Source organism: Panthera uncia, assembly GCF_023721935.1.
Source record: "Panthera uncia isolate 11264 chromosome D3 unlocalized genomic scaffold, Puncia_PCG_1.0 HiC_scaffold_8, whole genome shotgun sequence".
NCBI lineage: Eukaryota > Metazoa > Chordata > Mammalia > Carnivora > Felidae > Panthera > Panthera uncia.
Genome location: NW_026057586.1, coordinates 27,183,384 through 27,198,083, shown reverse-complemented (window position 1 = coordinate 27,198,083; position 14,700 = coordinate 27,183,384). Strand labels below are relative to the sequence as shown.

At 46.4% G+C, this 14,700-nt stretch overlaps 1 protein-coding gene across 1 annotated transcript in view; it reads right to left on the bottom strand.

The window, feature by feature from the left end:
* LOXHD1 (lipoxygenase homology PLAT domains 1) overlaps positions 1–14,700 on the bottom strand; it is a 163,209-nt gene that overhangs the window by 79,232 nt on the left and 69,277 nt on the right. The window contains exons 13-14 of the mRNA XM_049620144.1: positions 4,559–4,713; positions 2,539–2,699 (exon numbers count right to left, since the gene is read on the bottom strand). Coding sequence (XP_049476101.1) covers positions 2,539–2,699; positions 4,559–4,713 — 316 coding nt within the window. The remainder of the gene's footprint in view (positions 1–2,538; positions 2,700–4,558; positions 4,714–14,700) is intronic.

The following is a 14,700-nucleotide window of genomic DNA, read 5'->3' as shown; positions in this document are numbered from 1 at the left end:
CCTGGTTTGTCCTCTCCCAGCTCAGGTGAAAAAAGAACCAGCATGGAGCTCCAGCCCCGCCTCCAGCTTCTTCAGAGTCGGCAAATGCCATCACCACATGCCTCAGAAAGGTACGAGAAGCCATTTTCTCAAAAATGCATGAACACTTTATGTGTCTGGGGGCAGAGAGGGCTCTGGGGTGTTTGGGGGCCTCAGCTTGCCTTGTGCCCTGCAATCAGCATCACCTGTGCCTCTGGCAGACTGGCTCCTTTCAAAGTGCAATCCCATTCCATCCTCCCCATCACCGTAAGACACATGCTGGGCAGGAAGGTGCAGAAGACCAGAGAGGTTAAGAAATTTGCCCAAAGCCACACAGCAGGGAAATGGCTAAGACTCCTGGTCCCACACTCCCCCTGCATCATGCGTGTAGTAAGGCAGGCAGTGCGGACATACCAACTTTTTCCTCATCCCCTTTCCAGATTCCTCATCCTCTTACTGGCCTGTCTCAGGGCTCGGTCTTCACCGTTCTTTATCCATGCTCTCCCTGAAGGATCCTATGCATTTCCCTGACTTTAAATTCCATCACTACGCTCTCATTTCCTGGATCTATTTCTCATGGTCTGATTCTGGCTACTCGATTCACAAGCATCTCAAACCTAACGTGCCCCGGCTAAACCTCCCGAGTCCAGCCCATCTCCACCCTCAAACCTTCCTCCCCTCCCCCTCCCCACCCAGAACCCTTCCTCCCCAGGCTCCCCACTTCAGCAAGAGCATGACCTCTGCCCATCTGCCGAAGGCAGAGACCTGGGGTCTCCACTTCCCCTCTCTCTTGTGGGCACATCCTATGATCTCTACCTCTGGGATCTGCTTCCAGTGTGGCCCTTTCTCCCCACCTCCACTGCGACCCCCTAGAGCCGAGCTGCCATGTTACAGGTTTAAATGCATCCCCTCAAAGTGATACGTTAAAGTCTTTTTTTAATTTTTTTTAGTGTTTATTTATTTTAGAGGGATAGAGACAGAGCATGAGTGGGGGGGGGGGGGTGCAGAGAGAGAGGGAGACACAGAATCTGAAGCAGGCTCCAGGCTCCGAGCCATCAGCACAGAGTCTGACGCGGGGCTCCAACTCATGAACTGCGAGATCATGACCTGAGCTGAAATCAAGAGTCAGACGCTTAACAGACCGAGCTACCCAGGTGCCCTGATATGTTAAAGTCTTAACCCCTAGTACCACAGAATGTGACCTTATTGGGAAATAGTGTCCTTACAGGGGTAACCAAGTTCACATGAGGTCACCGTAGGGCAGGCCTTACTCCAAAATGACTGGTATCCTCATAAAAAAGGGAAATGTGAACACAGACACAGACATGCACAGAGGGAAGGCAATGTGAAGACACAGGGAGAAGGTGGCCATCTAATCGCCAAGAAAGCCTGTGGCCACCAGAAGCTGAGAAGCATGGGGCAAACCCTGTGCAGAGCTCCTTCAGAGGGGACACGGCCCTGCTGATACCTTGAGTTTGAACTTCTGGCCTCTGTAACTATGCGTCAACAATCCTGTGGTGTAAGCCACTCGATCTGTGGCGTGTTATTACAGCAGCCCGGCAAACTAATACATCATGGGCCCCGCAAAGCTTCCTATCAGGCTTCGCTTCCCCTTTGGACCTTCCATCCAGAAGCCCTGCTGCTTTCCTTTTTATTCCTCAGGAAGTCAGTCTCACTGTCCCCTCTGCAGACAGAAATTACCCAGCGCCCCCACCTCGAAGCCACCCCACCTCAGTGTGGCCACTCCCAGCAGCCTCCACGCCATCGTGCGGTTTCCTTCATCCCGTTCCTCACAGTCCATGAGTACAGCTTTCATTGTTTATTCACTTCCTTATTGTTTAGTCCCCCTCTAGGCTACGCACTGCATGAGGTCAGGGAGCAAGTGTGAGCAAGTGCTTAATAAATATCTTTTGAGTGGATGGGAATAAGTCTGCTCCATCCAGCTATCAGCCAGGCAGCCTCCTGGTCCAGTAGGGGGGAAAGGAGTGGGTGACCAGAACTCTCCCACCTCGTGCTTCATCCCCACGTGCATGTCAGCCCCTTGCCGGCCTCTGCATGAGCCCCCTCCTCAGGCCCGTGCCTCATGCCACCCCTCCAGCCTGGAGCACCCACCACCCTCTCTGCTCCTTGCCATCCATCCACCCTCTGATCTTCTGATCTTAAATCTTAAATCTTCATTTTTTTTTTTTAAGTTTCATTGAGTGGGAGACTAACACTCCGAGGTAACTCAGTTACATTCTGCAATTGCCATATTGTATCTTTAAAAAGTAAGAACGCTTTGGTACATAAATAGGCACAGTAGCCGCGCACCGGACACCTGAGCCGGGTCTCCGCGCCTGCGGGTGGGGTGGGGACGCAGGTCTAAGCGCCATAGGGAGGGCCATCTCTTTCTTGCACCAGCTACATCCTTCAGCCACTACTCCGCTCCCCGGTCCACGGAGGTGGGTAGGACTGAGTCTTCCCAAGGCGGGGGCCCAGGACCGAGGTGGGAGAGTGCCAGCAGCAGCAGGCCCCACGCACCTGAGACACGGGAACTCTACGTTGTCACTCTCGGGCTGCCCTTCTTCTCTCACGAGCACGCGCTCCAGGAACCAGCCGCTGCCCCCACCTTTGCCATCGTGCCTGATCCTCACCCGCCTCACTTTCCGCATGGTGACCGACTCAATGGTGAACTCGTCAGCCTTCAAATGGGGAAGACAGCAGGGTCAGTTGGACAGTGGCTCCCTTAGGACCCAAACACCAAGGGAAAACACGGGCCCAGAAATCAAAAAAGCCAGGGCTGATGGGTTGGACTACTGGTCTTTCACAGGTGGGCTGGGGGATACCTAGAAAGAACAGGTCTTAACCCTTCTCTAACTGCTCCCACTGGGAAGTCACTCAATATCAAGTTCCCAACAATGGAAGTCTATGTTTCTTGGTTAAACAATGGCCATTCCTTATGATCTTTTTTTTTAAGTTTTTTTTTTTACATTTATTTATTTTTGAGAGACAGAGCACAAGTGGGGGAGGGGCAGAGAGAGAAGGAGACACAGAATCTGAAGCAGGCTCCAGGCTCCGAGCTGATGGCACAGAGCCCGACACGGGGCTCAAACTCACAAACCGTGAGATCATCACCTGAGCCGAAGTCGGATGCTCAATGGACTGAGCCACCCAGGCGTCCTTTTATGATCTCCTTCTAAATGGCAGATCTCCCAGGAGGACACATTAGGCTGTTACCAGTCACTAACCATTTATCATGAATTAATTCCTTGGCTAATCAACTTGGGCTCCTGCCACAGAAAGATACTGACTGGGGGACCAGTGGTCTTGCTAATTTCACCATTCTGCCTGCTAATGGGGCAGCAGAAATACAGTAGGGGCTGGAGAGTTGCCAAGCTTACATGAGCACATCTGGGAGCCTCCAGGAACAGAAACACGAGTGTGGGACTGGTGGACAAAGGAGTCAGAAGAGGTAGAAGGAAGAAGTTAAGAAAGGGTGGGTAGGTGGGAGGGAGAGAGGAAACATATTGATCTATGTGAACTCTCCCTCTCCATCCCTCCCCAATGAACCTCCGTGTACCCACAACACTCAGATTACTTTTGCCACCCAAGAACCAGGCCAGCCTGCATTGGCCTCGGAGAGACCTCCACTCGAGTTCCAGGGTTTGTCCTGCCATCGCCAGGCAGGGAAAGAGCCAAGACTTATGTGAGGTCAGTCTGCAAACCTGCTTCACCTGGTAAGCACCTCCAGCCTCCCATTACTGCAACAACCACTCTACTGAGCACCTGCTCTGTGCTGCAGGCCAGGTCTGTTGGGGGTGGGGGGGGGGGTGGGGGGAATATATGTGCATCCCTAATGTTCACATCAGCTGGCTACAGGTAGGTATCCATCCCTTCCCCATTTTAGACATGGGAAAATAGTCTGGGGGGAGGGAGCTACTGGCCCCAGGCTGGGTTTGCCCCCAGATCTGCCCACCACTTTTCCCATTGCCCCACTCGGCCTCCCCAGGAAACCCATCTGACAGATGCTGAAAATGAGGGGGGCACCCAGCACATCAGTAAGGAGGCTAGGAGCAGATCCCAACTCTTCCATTCCCATGTTTAGTGCTTTCTTGGTTTTTCTTTCAAAAGGAAACGACAAGGTGCCCCCAGTGGTCATGTCGAGCGGAGAAGGCAAAGTTCCCACCTTTCCACTAGCCTGTGTCCTCTGGTCCACACGCAAGGTGCCCAGCATTCCTCCCTACCTGGCCACCTCTGAGGGAAGAAAGGTGCCACTCATACTTCCCCAAATGTCCTCCTACTCTGCCCCCTTCTCAATGCTTAAGGTGGGGAGGGGACCATGACCCCTCCTGGGTGGCTCTTCAGGCCCCAGCTGAACAGTCCCAGGAGCCTGGAGGGTGCCGTGCATGCTAGTTCGCCATTCCCTTGAGCAAGCCTCTCTGACAGCTGGGTCCCAGCACCCATATCAGCTCTACCTTAGCAGAGAAGGGAAGACAGAAGACAAGGGCATGGGACCTGGGACCAGTTGAGCCGCACGGGGGAGGGGCATGGCTGCACTCACATTGCCCTTCTCAAACAGGTCCGTGTTGTTCCTGCAGTTGTAGAGCAGCCGCTCCCCGGTGTCCCCCACGTCGCCAAAAAGGCACAGGTAGACGTTGGCATCGGTTCCTGCGCCTTCGAGTTCTCCGGTGCACACGGTCACACGGTACCGGGCCACTGTCAGGTAGAGAAAGGGACATAGTGGCTGGCCACCCCCTGCTCCCAGCACTGGCCCTGCTGCTCCTGCCTCTAAGTGCCTCCTCCCTCTTTCCCTCCAAGTCTTGCTTGGGCTGGCCCTGCTCCCTCCCCAGCTACACAAATCCCGACTCAACCCACTCCAGGATCAGCGTCCCTCTTCCCACATAAACCAGAGGCTCCCAGTCCTGGTCAAGCATCAGAATCCCCTGGGAAATTCTTGAAGAATGCAGATTCCTGTGCCCCACCTAGGCTTCCCAAATTTTAGTCTCCAGAGGTGGGATCCCTAAAACTGCTTTGTTTACATGCTCCCCCAGGAGACTCTGATGGGGTTGGCAGTGTTTGGGGACCACAGGTCTGATTTCAAATATTTCGACACTTGATTCCATCCAACCCAGCAGATTCTTTTGTCTTAGGTTGTCCTCCAATTCATATGTGTCCTGTCTTCCCTAGTAAGAGAATTTTTCTTTGTGAAACAGAACTGAGCCCCCCTTTTCTTCAGAACTGAAAGGCACAAAATGCAGCCACCGTGGGAGGGGCAGCAGGTCCTTTCTCTGTTGAAAATGTACCTTGGAGGAGGTGGACTGCATCCCCACACATCACAGCCTCCCTTCTCACTTCAAATAAGCTAGAAAGCAAAGTTCATTCACTCATTCACTCACTCATTCACTCATTGGTCCTGTATATGTTGACTGAAGCCCAGTCGGTGTTCGGCATCATGATAGGACAGGGAATCAGCAGCGAGCAAGTCCAACAGACTCCTGTCCCCACGGTTACAGCAGAGTTGAGAGGGGGCAGGTGGAGAGGAAAGATGGACAGTAAAATCATAACAAATTATAACCGGGGAAATTTCTGAGTTACGTCTGCAACAAAGATTACATAGGAGCAGGGTGCCCTAAAGTGGAATGGAAGTGGGGAGGGGGAGTGTGGTGAGTGAGTGTAAAGGATTTAGAGATTCAGCGAGGAGGTGATGTCTGGCAAAATGCTAATGACAGGAGCGGACCACAGGAAGCTCTGAGAGAAGAGGGTACAGGTAAGTATGAAGCCCCAGGGTGGGGATGGGTATGAGTAGCAAATGTTCCAGCAGAGAGAAGGCTAGTATGTCTTGGGGAGGGGAGCAGGGGGGTTAGATGAAGTCCAGAAGGGGGACAAGGCCAGCACTGGGGGTATGACAGGTCAAGGTAAAAGCGTGACTTTCTAATGGGAAGTCATTAGAGCACTTTTAGTGAGCACGTAACTTGATCTGATTTATGTTTTAAACGGTACTCTGGCTGCCATGTGGAGAACTGATTGTAGGAGTGAATCAAAGAGGCCAGTTAACAGAATAATTACAGTTGTCTAGAAAAGAGAGGAGAGTGCTTAAGACTGGGGTGCTGTGGAGATGGAGAGAAGCCAGTAGATTAAAGATCTATTTTTGAGGGAGAACCAACAGTACTTGGTGATGGGTTGGATAAGTAATTGAGGGAAAGAGGAATCATGGATGACTCCTAGGGTTTTGGCTTGGGCAACTGGGTACTGTTCCCAATAAGAAGTATGGATGCCTAGGGGGAAGGATAGGTTTGGAGATACAGATCAATGGTTCTGTTTGTACATTATAAATTTGTGGTGTCTATTAGATGTTCATAAAGAGAGGCCAAGATGGCAATTGCATGTGTGTCTGGGGAGTCAGGACTGTTGGCATGACTGGTCATCACTGGCAATGGATTCCACTGAAATCTATGGGACCAGATGAGATCCCCCATGGAGAGGATGTAGACAAGGATTAGAGGGACACCAACATTAGGGATCAAGCCCAGAAGAAGCTAGCAACTCAGATGAGAAGCAGCCACGGAAGCAGGGGGGACATGTCTCTGAAGCCAAGAGAAGGCAGGAATGATTTCAGAAGTAAATGCCACCAAAGATAGAGAGTGATCTTTGGTTTAGCTACATGGAAAGGATTTGTGTTGAGGACAAGAGCAGCCTCAGTGAAATTGTGGGGGAAGGGAAGAATCCCTACAGCAAGAGTTTGAACAGAGTGAGAAAGAAGTGAGAAAGTGGGTACAGCACCTGGATGCCTGGATAGACCTCTCTCAAGAAGTCTGTAGTGAAGAGGAATACAAAAGGGAAATAATAGTTGGAGTGGGGATTAGGTTTAAAGATGCTTTATTATAAAATATTTAAGATGTGAGATACTAGATTATTATACCAAGTGGGAATGATCCTGTAGAGAAAAGAAATGATGATGCAGGAGAGAAGGTGAAGTTCTTTAGAGAGGAAGAAGAAGAATAACCAGAGCATAGATAAAGGACTAGATTTTTCAGGGTTCAAGAAACTATAGAGACTGCAAGGAGGGCAGAGGTATAGCCTCAGAGGAGTGACAGGTTGTGGGAGAGCCTTGAGTACAAACTGAGATATACTGAGTCAGAAATTTAAAATAAGGCCAGTCCTGGGGCGCCTGGGTGGCTCAGTCACTTAAGCACCCAACTTTGGCTCAGGTCATGATCTCATGGTTTGTGAGTTCAAGCCCTCCATTGGGCTCTGTGCTGACAGCTCAGAGCTTGCAGCCTGCTTCAGACTCTGTGCCTCCCTCTGTCTCTGCCCCTCCCCCACTAGTGCTCTGTCTCTATCAAGAATAAATAAACATTAAAAAAAATGTTTTTTTAATTTTTTTTTAATGTTTATTTATTTTTGAAACAGAGAAAGAAAGCATGAATGAGGGAGGGTCAGAGAGAGGGAGACACAGAATCCGAAGCAGGCCCCAGGCTCTGAGCTGTCAGCACAGAGCCCGACATGGGGCTTGAACTCATGGAGTGTGAGACATGACCTGGGCCGAAGTTGGATGCTTAACCGACTGAGCCACCCAGGCTCTCCCTTTTATTTTTTTTTAATTTTTTTTAATGTTTATTTATTTTTGAGACAAAAATTTTTTTAATAAAAATAAAATGAGGCCATTCGCAAGGCTGCATGTTGTACTACAGTAAATCTACAATAACTGAATAGGTCACTTGTTGGCTTTACCTAGGATAAAGTTATCCAGGCAAGCATGATAGAGGGATATAAGGGAAGAAAAGATAAGGGCATGTTTAGAGGTAGATTATAATGGTGGCCCATGCAATCTCATCCAGGTACAGAAAAAACTAAGTACAAGAAGAGGTGATAATAAAATGAGTGGATTAAAGGTCCGGATGCAGTTAAAAAATGTTAGGGTGGGAAAGGAAAAACTATGGAGACAGTAAAAAGATCAATGGTTGCCAGAGATTGGGTAGGAGGGAAGGGACAGAAGAAGAGACAGAGCACAGAGGATTTTTTAGGGCAGTGAAATTACTCTGTATAATACTATAATGGTGGATACATGTAATTATAAATTTTTCCAAACCATTGGACCATTATAAATGGTCCAAAACATTTGTAGAATGTACAGTACCAAGAGTGCTCCACAAGTAACCTATGAACTCAGGGTGCTAAGGGTGTATCAATGTAGGCTCATTAATTATAACAAAACGTATCACTCTGGTAGGGGATGATGATAATGGAGGGGGTACACATGTATGGGGGAATGGAGAGTATGATAAATCTTTATACCTTCCTCCCAATTTTGCTGTAAACCTAAAACTGCTCTAAAAAATAAAGTCTATTTTTAAAAATGAAGGAGCTATTAAGATACTCCCAGATAAACAAAAAGTGAAAAAAATTCATCACTAGTTGACCTGTCCTGCAAGAATATTTAAAGGAAGTCCTTCACATTAGACATTAGACAGCAACTTGAATTCAACCAAAGAAATAAGAGCACCAGGGAAAGTAACAACATAGCAAATGTATAGACAGTATCATGTAATTTTTTATTGTAATTATTTTCTTCTCATACCTTATAAAAGACAATTGCATAAAGCAGTAAATATAAAACTTCACTGGTGGATTTAAAATGTATAAAGATGCAATTTATATGATAGTATAGCACAAAGGAGGGGGAAGAGAACAAACCTACAACGGAGCAAAGTTTTTGTACATTATTGAAATTAAGTTGGTACTAATCTGAACTAGATTGCTATTAAGTTGTTAGTTGTAATTCTCTGGGCAACCATTAAAAAATTACAAAAAATGTATATATTAAAAGAAACAAGGGAAGCAAAACAGTATTCTAGAAAATATTTATTTAATTCAAAAGAAAGTGGTAATGTAAAAATATAGGAACCAAAAAAAAATTCGAAACATAGAAAACAAATAGCAAAATGGCAGGCATAAATCCTGCCATATCAGTAATTACATTAAGTGTAAATGGACTAAATATTTTAATCAAAAGGCAGAGTGTGGTCATCATCCTGCAGAAACAGGATGGGTTTTTCACCCCATATTTGCTCAGATATCAAGGCTGATGACACTACACATGTACCAAGAGTGAACATAAGATGTATTATTCACATAATGAGTTCTGGGGAGAGTATGGTAGGTTCCCAAGAAGGTCCAAAAATGGCTTGAGACAGCAGGGAAGGATGACTAGCTTGGGATTTTATGGTGATTAAGAGATGAGAGTTCCCTTGTGGGGGTCAGGGCTTGCATGGCTTGAACTTTCCACCAGTGCTAAGGGAGGAAGTATCCAGTCTTTTTATCAAATTGCCCAGATATTAGGCAGAAAGTGGGGGGGGGGGGGGGTAGTGTAACTTGAAAGTTGTCAGCAGTCAAATATCAAAAAAAGTCACACTGTTACACAGAGATTGGCAAAATTGATAATGGATCTAACTATCTGCTATATAGAGAGATACACTGTAGATTCAAAGACCTAAATAGGATGAAAGTAAAAGAATGGCTACCAGAACTGGCCACCAGCAACAGACAGTCTGAATAAACGTATAACAAGTGAAAAGATTAAATCAGTAATCTAAAGACTACTCACAAAGTAAAGCTCAGGCATAAATGTCTTCACCACTGAATTCTACCAAGTATTCAAAGAAGAATCAATACCAATTCTTCTCAAATTCTTCCAAAGAACAGGAGGGAATATTTCCCAACTCATTTTATGAGGTCAGCATTACTCTGATACCAAAACCAGACACAGATATCACAAGAAAAGAAAATTACAGACCTATATATCTTATGAATATGGATACAAAAATCCCCAACAACATATTAGCAAACCAAATCCAGCAACATAAAGAAGAATTATATACTTTGACAAAGTAGAATTTATCCTAAGGATATAAGTTTTGAAAATCAATTAATGTAATGTATCATCAATAGAATAAAAAACAAATATAACGAACATTTTAATGGGCTCAGAAAAAAAATATGACAAAATCTACCATTCTTTTTAAAAAATTTTTTTCTAATGTTTACTTATTTTTGAGAGAGAGAGACATAGCATGAGCAGGGGAGGGACAGAGAGAGGGAGACACAGAATCTGAAGCAGGCTCCAAGCTCCTAACTGTCAGCACAGAGCCCAGCGCAGGGCTTGAACTCACAAAGCATGAGATCATGACCCAAGCTGAAGTCGGATGCTTAACCGACTGAGCTACCCAGGCGCTCCCAAATCTAACATTCTTTTATGACAAAAAAAGAAAACCATCAACAAGCTAGGAATAAAAGGGGACTTTATCAAACCATAAAGTCATCTATGAAACCCTACAGCTAACACAGAATTTTTGGTGACAGACCAGATGCTTTCCTTAAGGTCAAAATAAGACAAAGGTATTTGCTTTTCAACATTTGTTTTCATTATGGTACTGGAGGTTTTAGCCAAGGCAGTTAGGCATCCAGATTGGGAAGGAAGAAGTAAAACTATTTCTATTCATGGATGGCATGATCTTATATATAGAAAATCGTAAGGATCCCATTAAAAAATATTTGAACTAATAAATGAGTTCATCAAAGTTGCAGAGTATTAAATTAATATACTCGGTCAACTATATTTCTATTCTCTTGCAATAAACAATCTGAGAATGAAATTAATAAAACATCTCCCTTCAAAAGAGCATAAAAAGAGTAACACATGAATAAACTTAAAAAAACAAGTGAGAAACTTATGCTCTGAAAACTATAAAATACTACTGCTGAAAAAATTAAAGATTATTTAAATAACTGGAAAAGCATCCCATGTTTACTGATTGGAAGACTTAACATTGTTAAGATGGTAATACTTCCCAAATGGATCTATAGATAAAATACAACCTCTGTCAGAATCCTTTAGAATTGAAAAGCCAATTCTAAAATTCATATGGAACTGAAAAGGACCCAGAATGGCCAAAACAACCTGGAAAAAAGAATAATGAAGAAGCGTTGGCAAGGATGTGGAGAAATTGGAACCCTCACACATTGCTGATGGGAATGCAAAATGGTGCACCTATTTTGAAAAACAGTTCTGTAAAACAAAGAGTAACCATGTAACCCAGCAATTCCACTGGTGGGTGTATATCCAAGAGAAGTGAAAGGATATGTCTACACAAACACTTGTACCTGAATGTTCATAGTAGCGTTATTCATAATAGCCAAAAAAGTAGAAACAACCCAAATGTCCATCAACAGTTGAATGTGATCTATCCGTACAATGAAATATTGCTCAGCAATAAAAAGAAATGAAGTACTAATAGGAGCTGTGATGTGGAGGGACCTTGAAAATATGCTAAGTGAAGGAAGCCAGACACAAAAGGTCACCTGTTATATGATTCCACGCACATGAAATGTCCTGAATAGGCAAATCTACAGAGACAAAAAAAAATATATAGATTATTGGTTGTCAGAGTCTGAGGAGTGAGGTAGAGGGAGGAGAGTGTGACTGCTAATGGATATTGTGTCTCTTCTGGGGGTGATGAAAATGTTCTGAAATTTGACAGTACTGACGGATGCATGATTTTATCAACATACTAAAAGCCACTGAACTGTACACTTTAAGGGGGTGAATTGTATGGGACGTGAATCATACCGCAATAAAGCTGCTGTTTTTAAAAATGGACACTACTCACTGATGATTCGTCTACAAATGAAGATAAAGTATGCCAGGAATGTGACAAATCACCAAAAAGTTAAAGTCAATGCACACATTACGTTTTCAGTAATATACCCACTTTTATCTGGAGATGTAGAGACATCTGAAAATCACATTTGACCATTAAACATGTGGGTCTGTGAAGACACAGTGTGTGTAGCCAAAGCTCTGGTTAGAAGGACAGGCAGAGAATGACTGCTTGCCCACAGAGCTGGCACAGGCGGGCACTGGAACCAAGGCGGGTGGGAGCAAAAGCATCCTGCCCCTACGCTGCCTCTTCACAGGGCCACAGCCCCTGAACTTATTAGAGCCTTTCTGCCTTCTCCAGTCACCTCTGCTGAAATGCAAACACGAAGTGTCTTCAACCTTCAGCCTTTGCGTAAGTGAAGCTGATGCTTCTGTGTTTAGCTCCCAGTGACAGAACTGGGAGCAGCAAGAGGGATGAACGGCATGAAGTGGAGTGAGTACTGAAATGGGGAAGCACAAACGGGAAGAAGGAACAGCGGCCTTGCTGACTCTTAATTCTGATGGACAGTTCTGCAGTTTTAGCTGTAACCACCCGGCAATTCCCAGAAGCAAACTGATGAGGGAATGCAGCCATCCCTTCACCTGGGAATTCCAGGCCTCTTTGTTCAGGAGCGCTGAGGTCCATTTGGCTGGAAGTTCTCCAGGCTCCCGATCTTCTCCAGGGGCCCCTCCCAGCCCACCAGCCATTGAGGTCCGTCCTCAAGCCCCATCCTGGCAGGAAGTCTATGGACAATTAAAACTAGCTGTATTGTTAGCTGTCAGCAGCGTAGACTTCCAACAGATGGGTACATACTACCAGAGCCTCTTGTACTTTAATTTAAAAATTACAGCTCGGACTGACTAACAAGAAGCTTCGATTTTCAGCACTCGAGTCCAGTGGTCTCCCGCCCACTCGTCAGCGGTGTGGCATCACTTCTGCTGGGCCTGCAGTAGGGATTGCAGATCGCATTGCTTCTACATCTCACCGGGCTCCTGAGGGAGGGCAGGGTGCACATACATCATAAGCGGTGTGTCTAGTCCGTGTCCCGGGGCTGCGTGAGTCAGCGAGGCCGCTCCCGAAAGCCTTTCCCCCTCAGACATGGCATTAACTGCTTCTTTGAAAGGCCCTAGGATGTATGTAGGTATGTATGTATGTATGTATGTATGTATGTATGTATGTATGTAGTAAACCAGGAGTACACAATTTCAAAGTTAGAGAACTGGTTTTAAATTGGGATTTATCTTATGAGTCTAAGACGCTCCACTTAAGGGACTGCCAGGAAGCCCTGCACATTATTCACTATACCGTATACAATGGGGGACGTGGCACTTGTCACCAGCTCTGTTTACTGTTACAGAGAAGTATCCAGACCAAAAAAAGAGACTCAAGTTCCTGTAGAGGTGTTGTAAGGACACCAGGGTGGGTGTTCCCAGCACAAGAGAAATTTATGTGGGCCAGATAAAACATCTGGGAGCGAGGAATCCAAGTTGACATGGGCTCAGAAGTACTGCCAAGGACCCCCAGAAGGCACCAAACTGCCTTTAGAGCCAGGACAGACAGCTCTTTGATTCAGCTCTTCATTAGAGACTTTTTTCATTGGAAGGGTTCTTTAGCAGCATCACAGAAGACAAAAACCAACAGCTATGATAGCCCCACATCTCGTACCCTGTTTAAAGATGTTACGTGCACATTTACATATATAACCTACAGACATGCTCTTCCTGCCACGATCTCTCCTTATCTGTCACATCCCTATTCAGAGAACACCTAGCTCAAATGGCACCTCATCTACAGTTTTTTCCAACATCCTGAGCAGAAAGTTCACCTCGCCGCTGTGTTCCCATGGCATTCTTTCACCAAGTCCTGCCACAGTCACCTTCAAACTCTCTCTTGGATTTATCCTCTCTCTAGTCTAGCCAATCTTTGCCCAGTCCCAGGACCTCTTTTTCTCTGCCCTTGATGACTTCTTAGAGACTCGCCCCGAAAATCCATCCTCCACACGTCCGTGAGACAGGTGAGGAGAAGTGTTGGGAGTAAGGAGCTAGAAGGAGTTTCGGGACAGGGTGCAGTGCCATCAAGGTCATGGGAGGGCTGGGAGGCAGGAGCCTGAGCCAGAGGTGGGACGTGTTGCTCAGAGGAGCTTCATGGGCTGATCCTGAGTGAGGCACGGGGACGGAGGGGACTGGGTAAGTGGGTGAGAGGTAGCGATCAGCAAAGTGGATGAGGACCAGGGTGTGGGTGAAGAGATTTTCCACATGAACATTGAAAGAAGCAGCACAGAGGCTCTGAGGTCTTGATGTGCAAACAAATTGCTTGGGATGCTTGATTAAAATGCAGATTACCAGGCACAGGCCTCAGAGAGTCTCATCAGCATGTCTGGGGTGGGGCTGAATTGAGTCCCCTCCCCAATTCATATGTTTCAGTCCTAACCCAAAGTACCTCAGAGTGTGACAGGATAGGAAGGCAGAGCTTTTAAAGAGGGGATTAAGATAAAATGAGGTCCTCCAGGTGGGCCCTGATCCAATGCGATTCATGCCCACATAAGAAGAAGAGATCAGGACACAGACGTGACCACACAGAGGGAAGACCGTGTCAGGACAGAGAGAGAAGGCCACCGTCTGCAAGCCAAGGACAGAGGTCTCAGGAGAACCGAACCCTGCTGACACTTTGATCCAGGACTTCCAGCCTCTAGAACTGTGAGAACTGTAATTTCTGTTGTTTAAGCCCCTGGTCTGTGGTATTTTGTTACGGCAGCCCGAGCAGACTAACAACACTGCCCCCAGAACAATGGCAGGAGGTGGAGGTGTGGACAATGACCGAGGGGCACACCACATCACCTTCAGCGAAAGAGGAAAGTAAGCAGAGGCCACCAAAAGATGGGACTGATCGGGGGCAGAGGCAACACTGTGAGATGGTGTGAGCCCCAAGTCTGAGAGTGCAGAGGGAGTCAGGTGAACTCCCTCCCCCAGGCCCCACAGTTTGTGAGGAGAGAAGACAGGTTCGGATG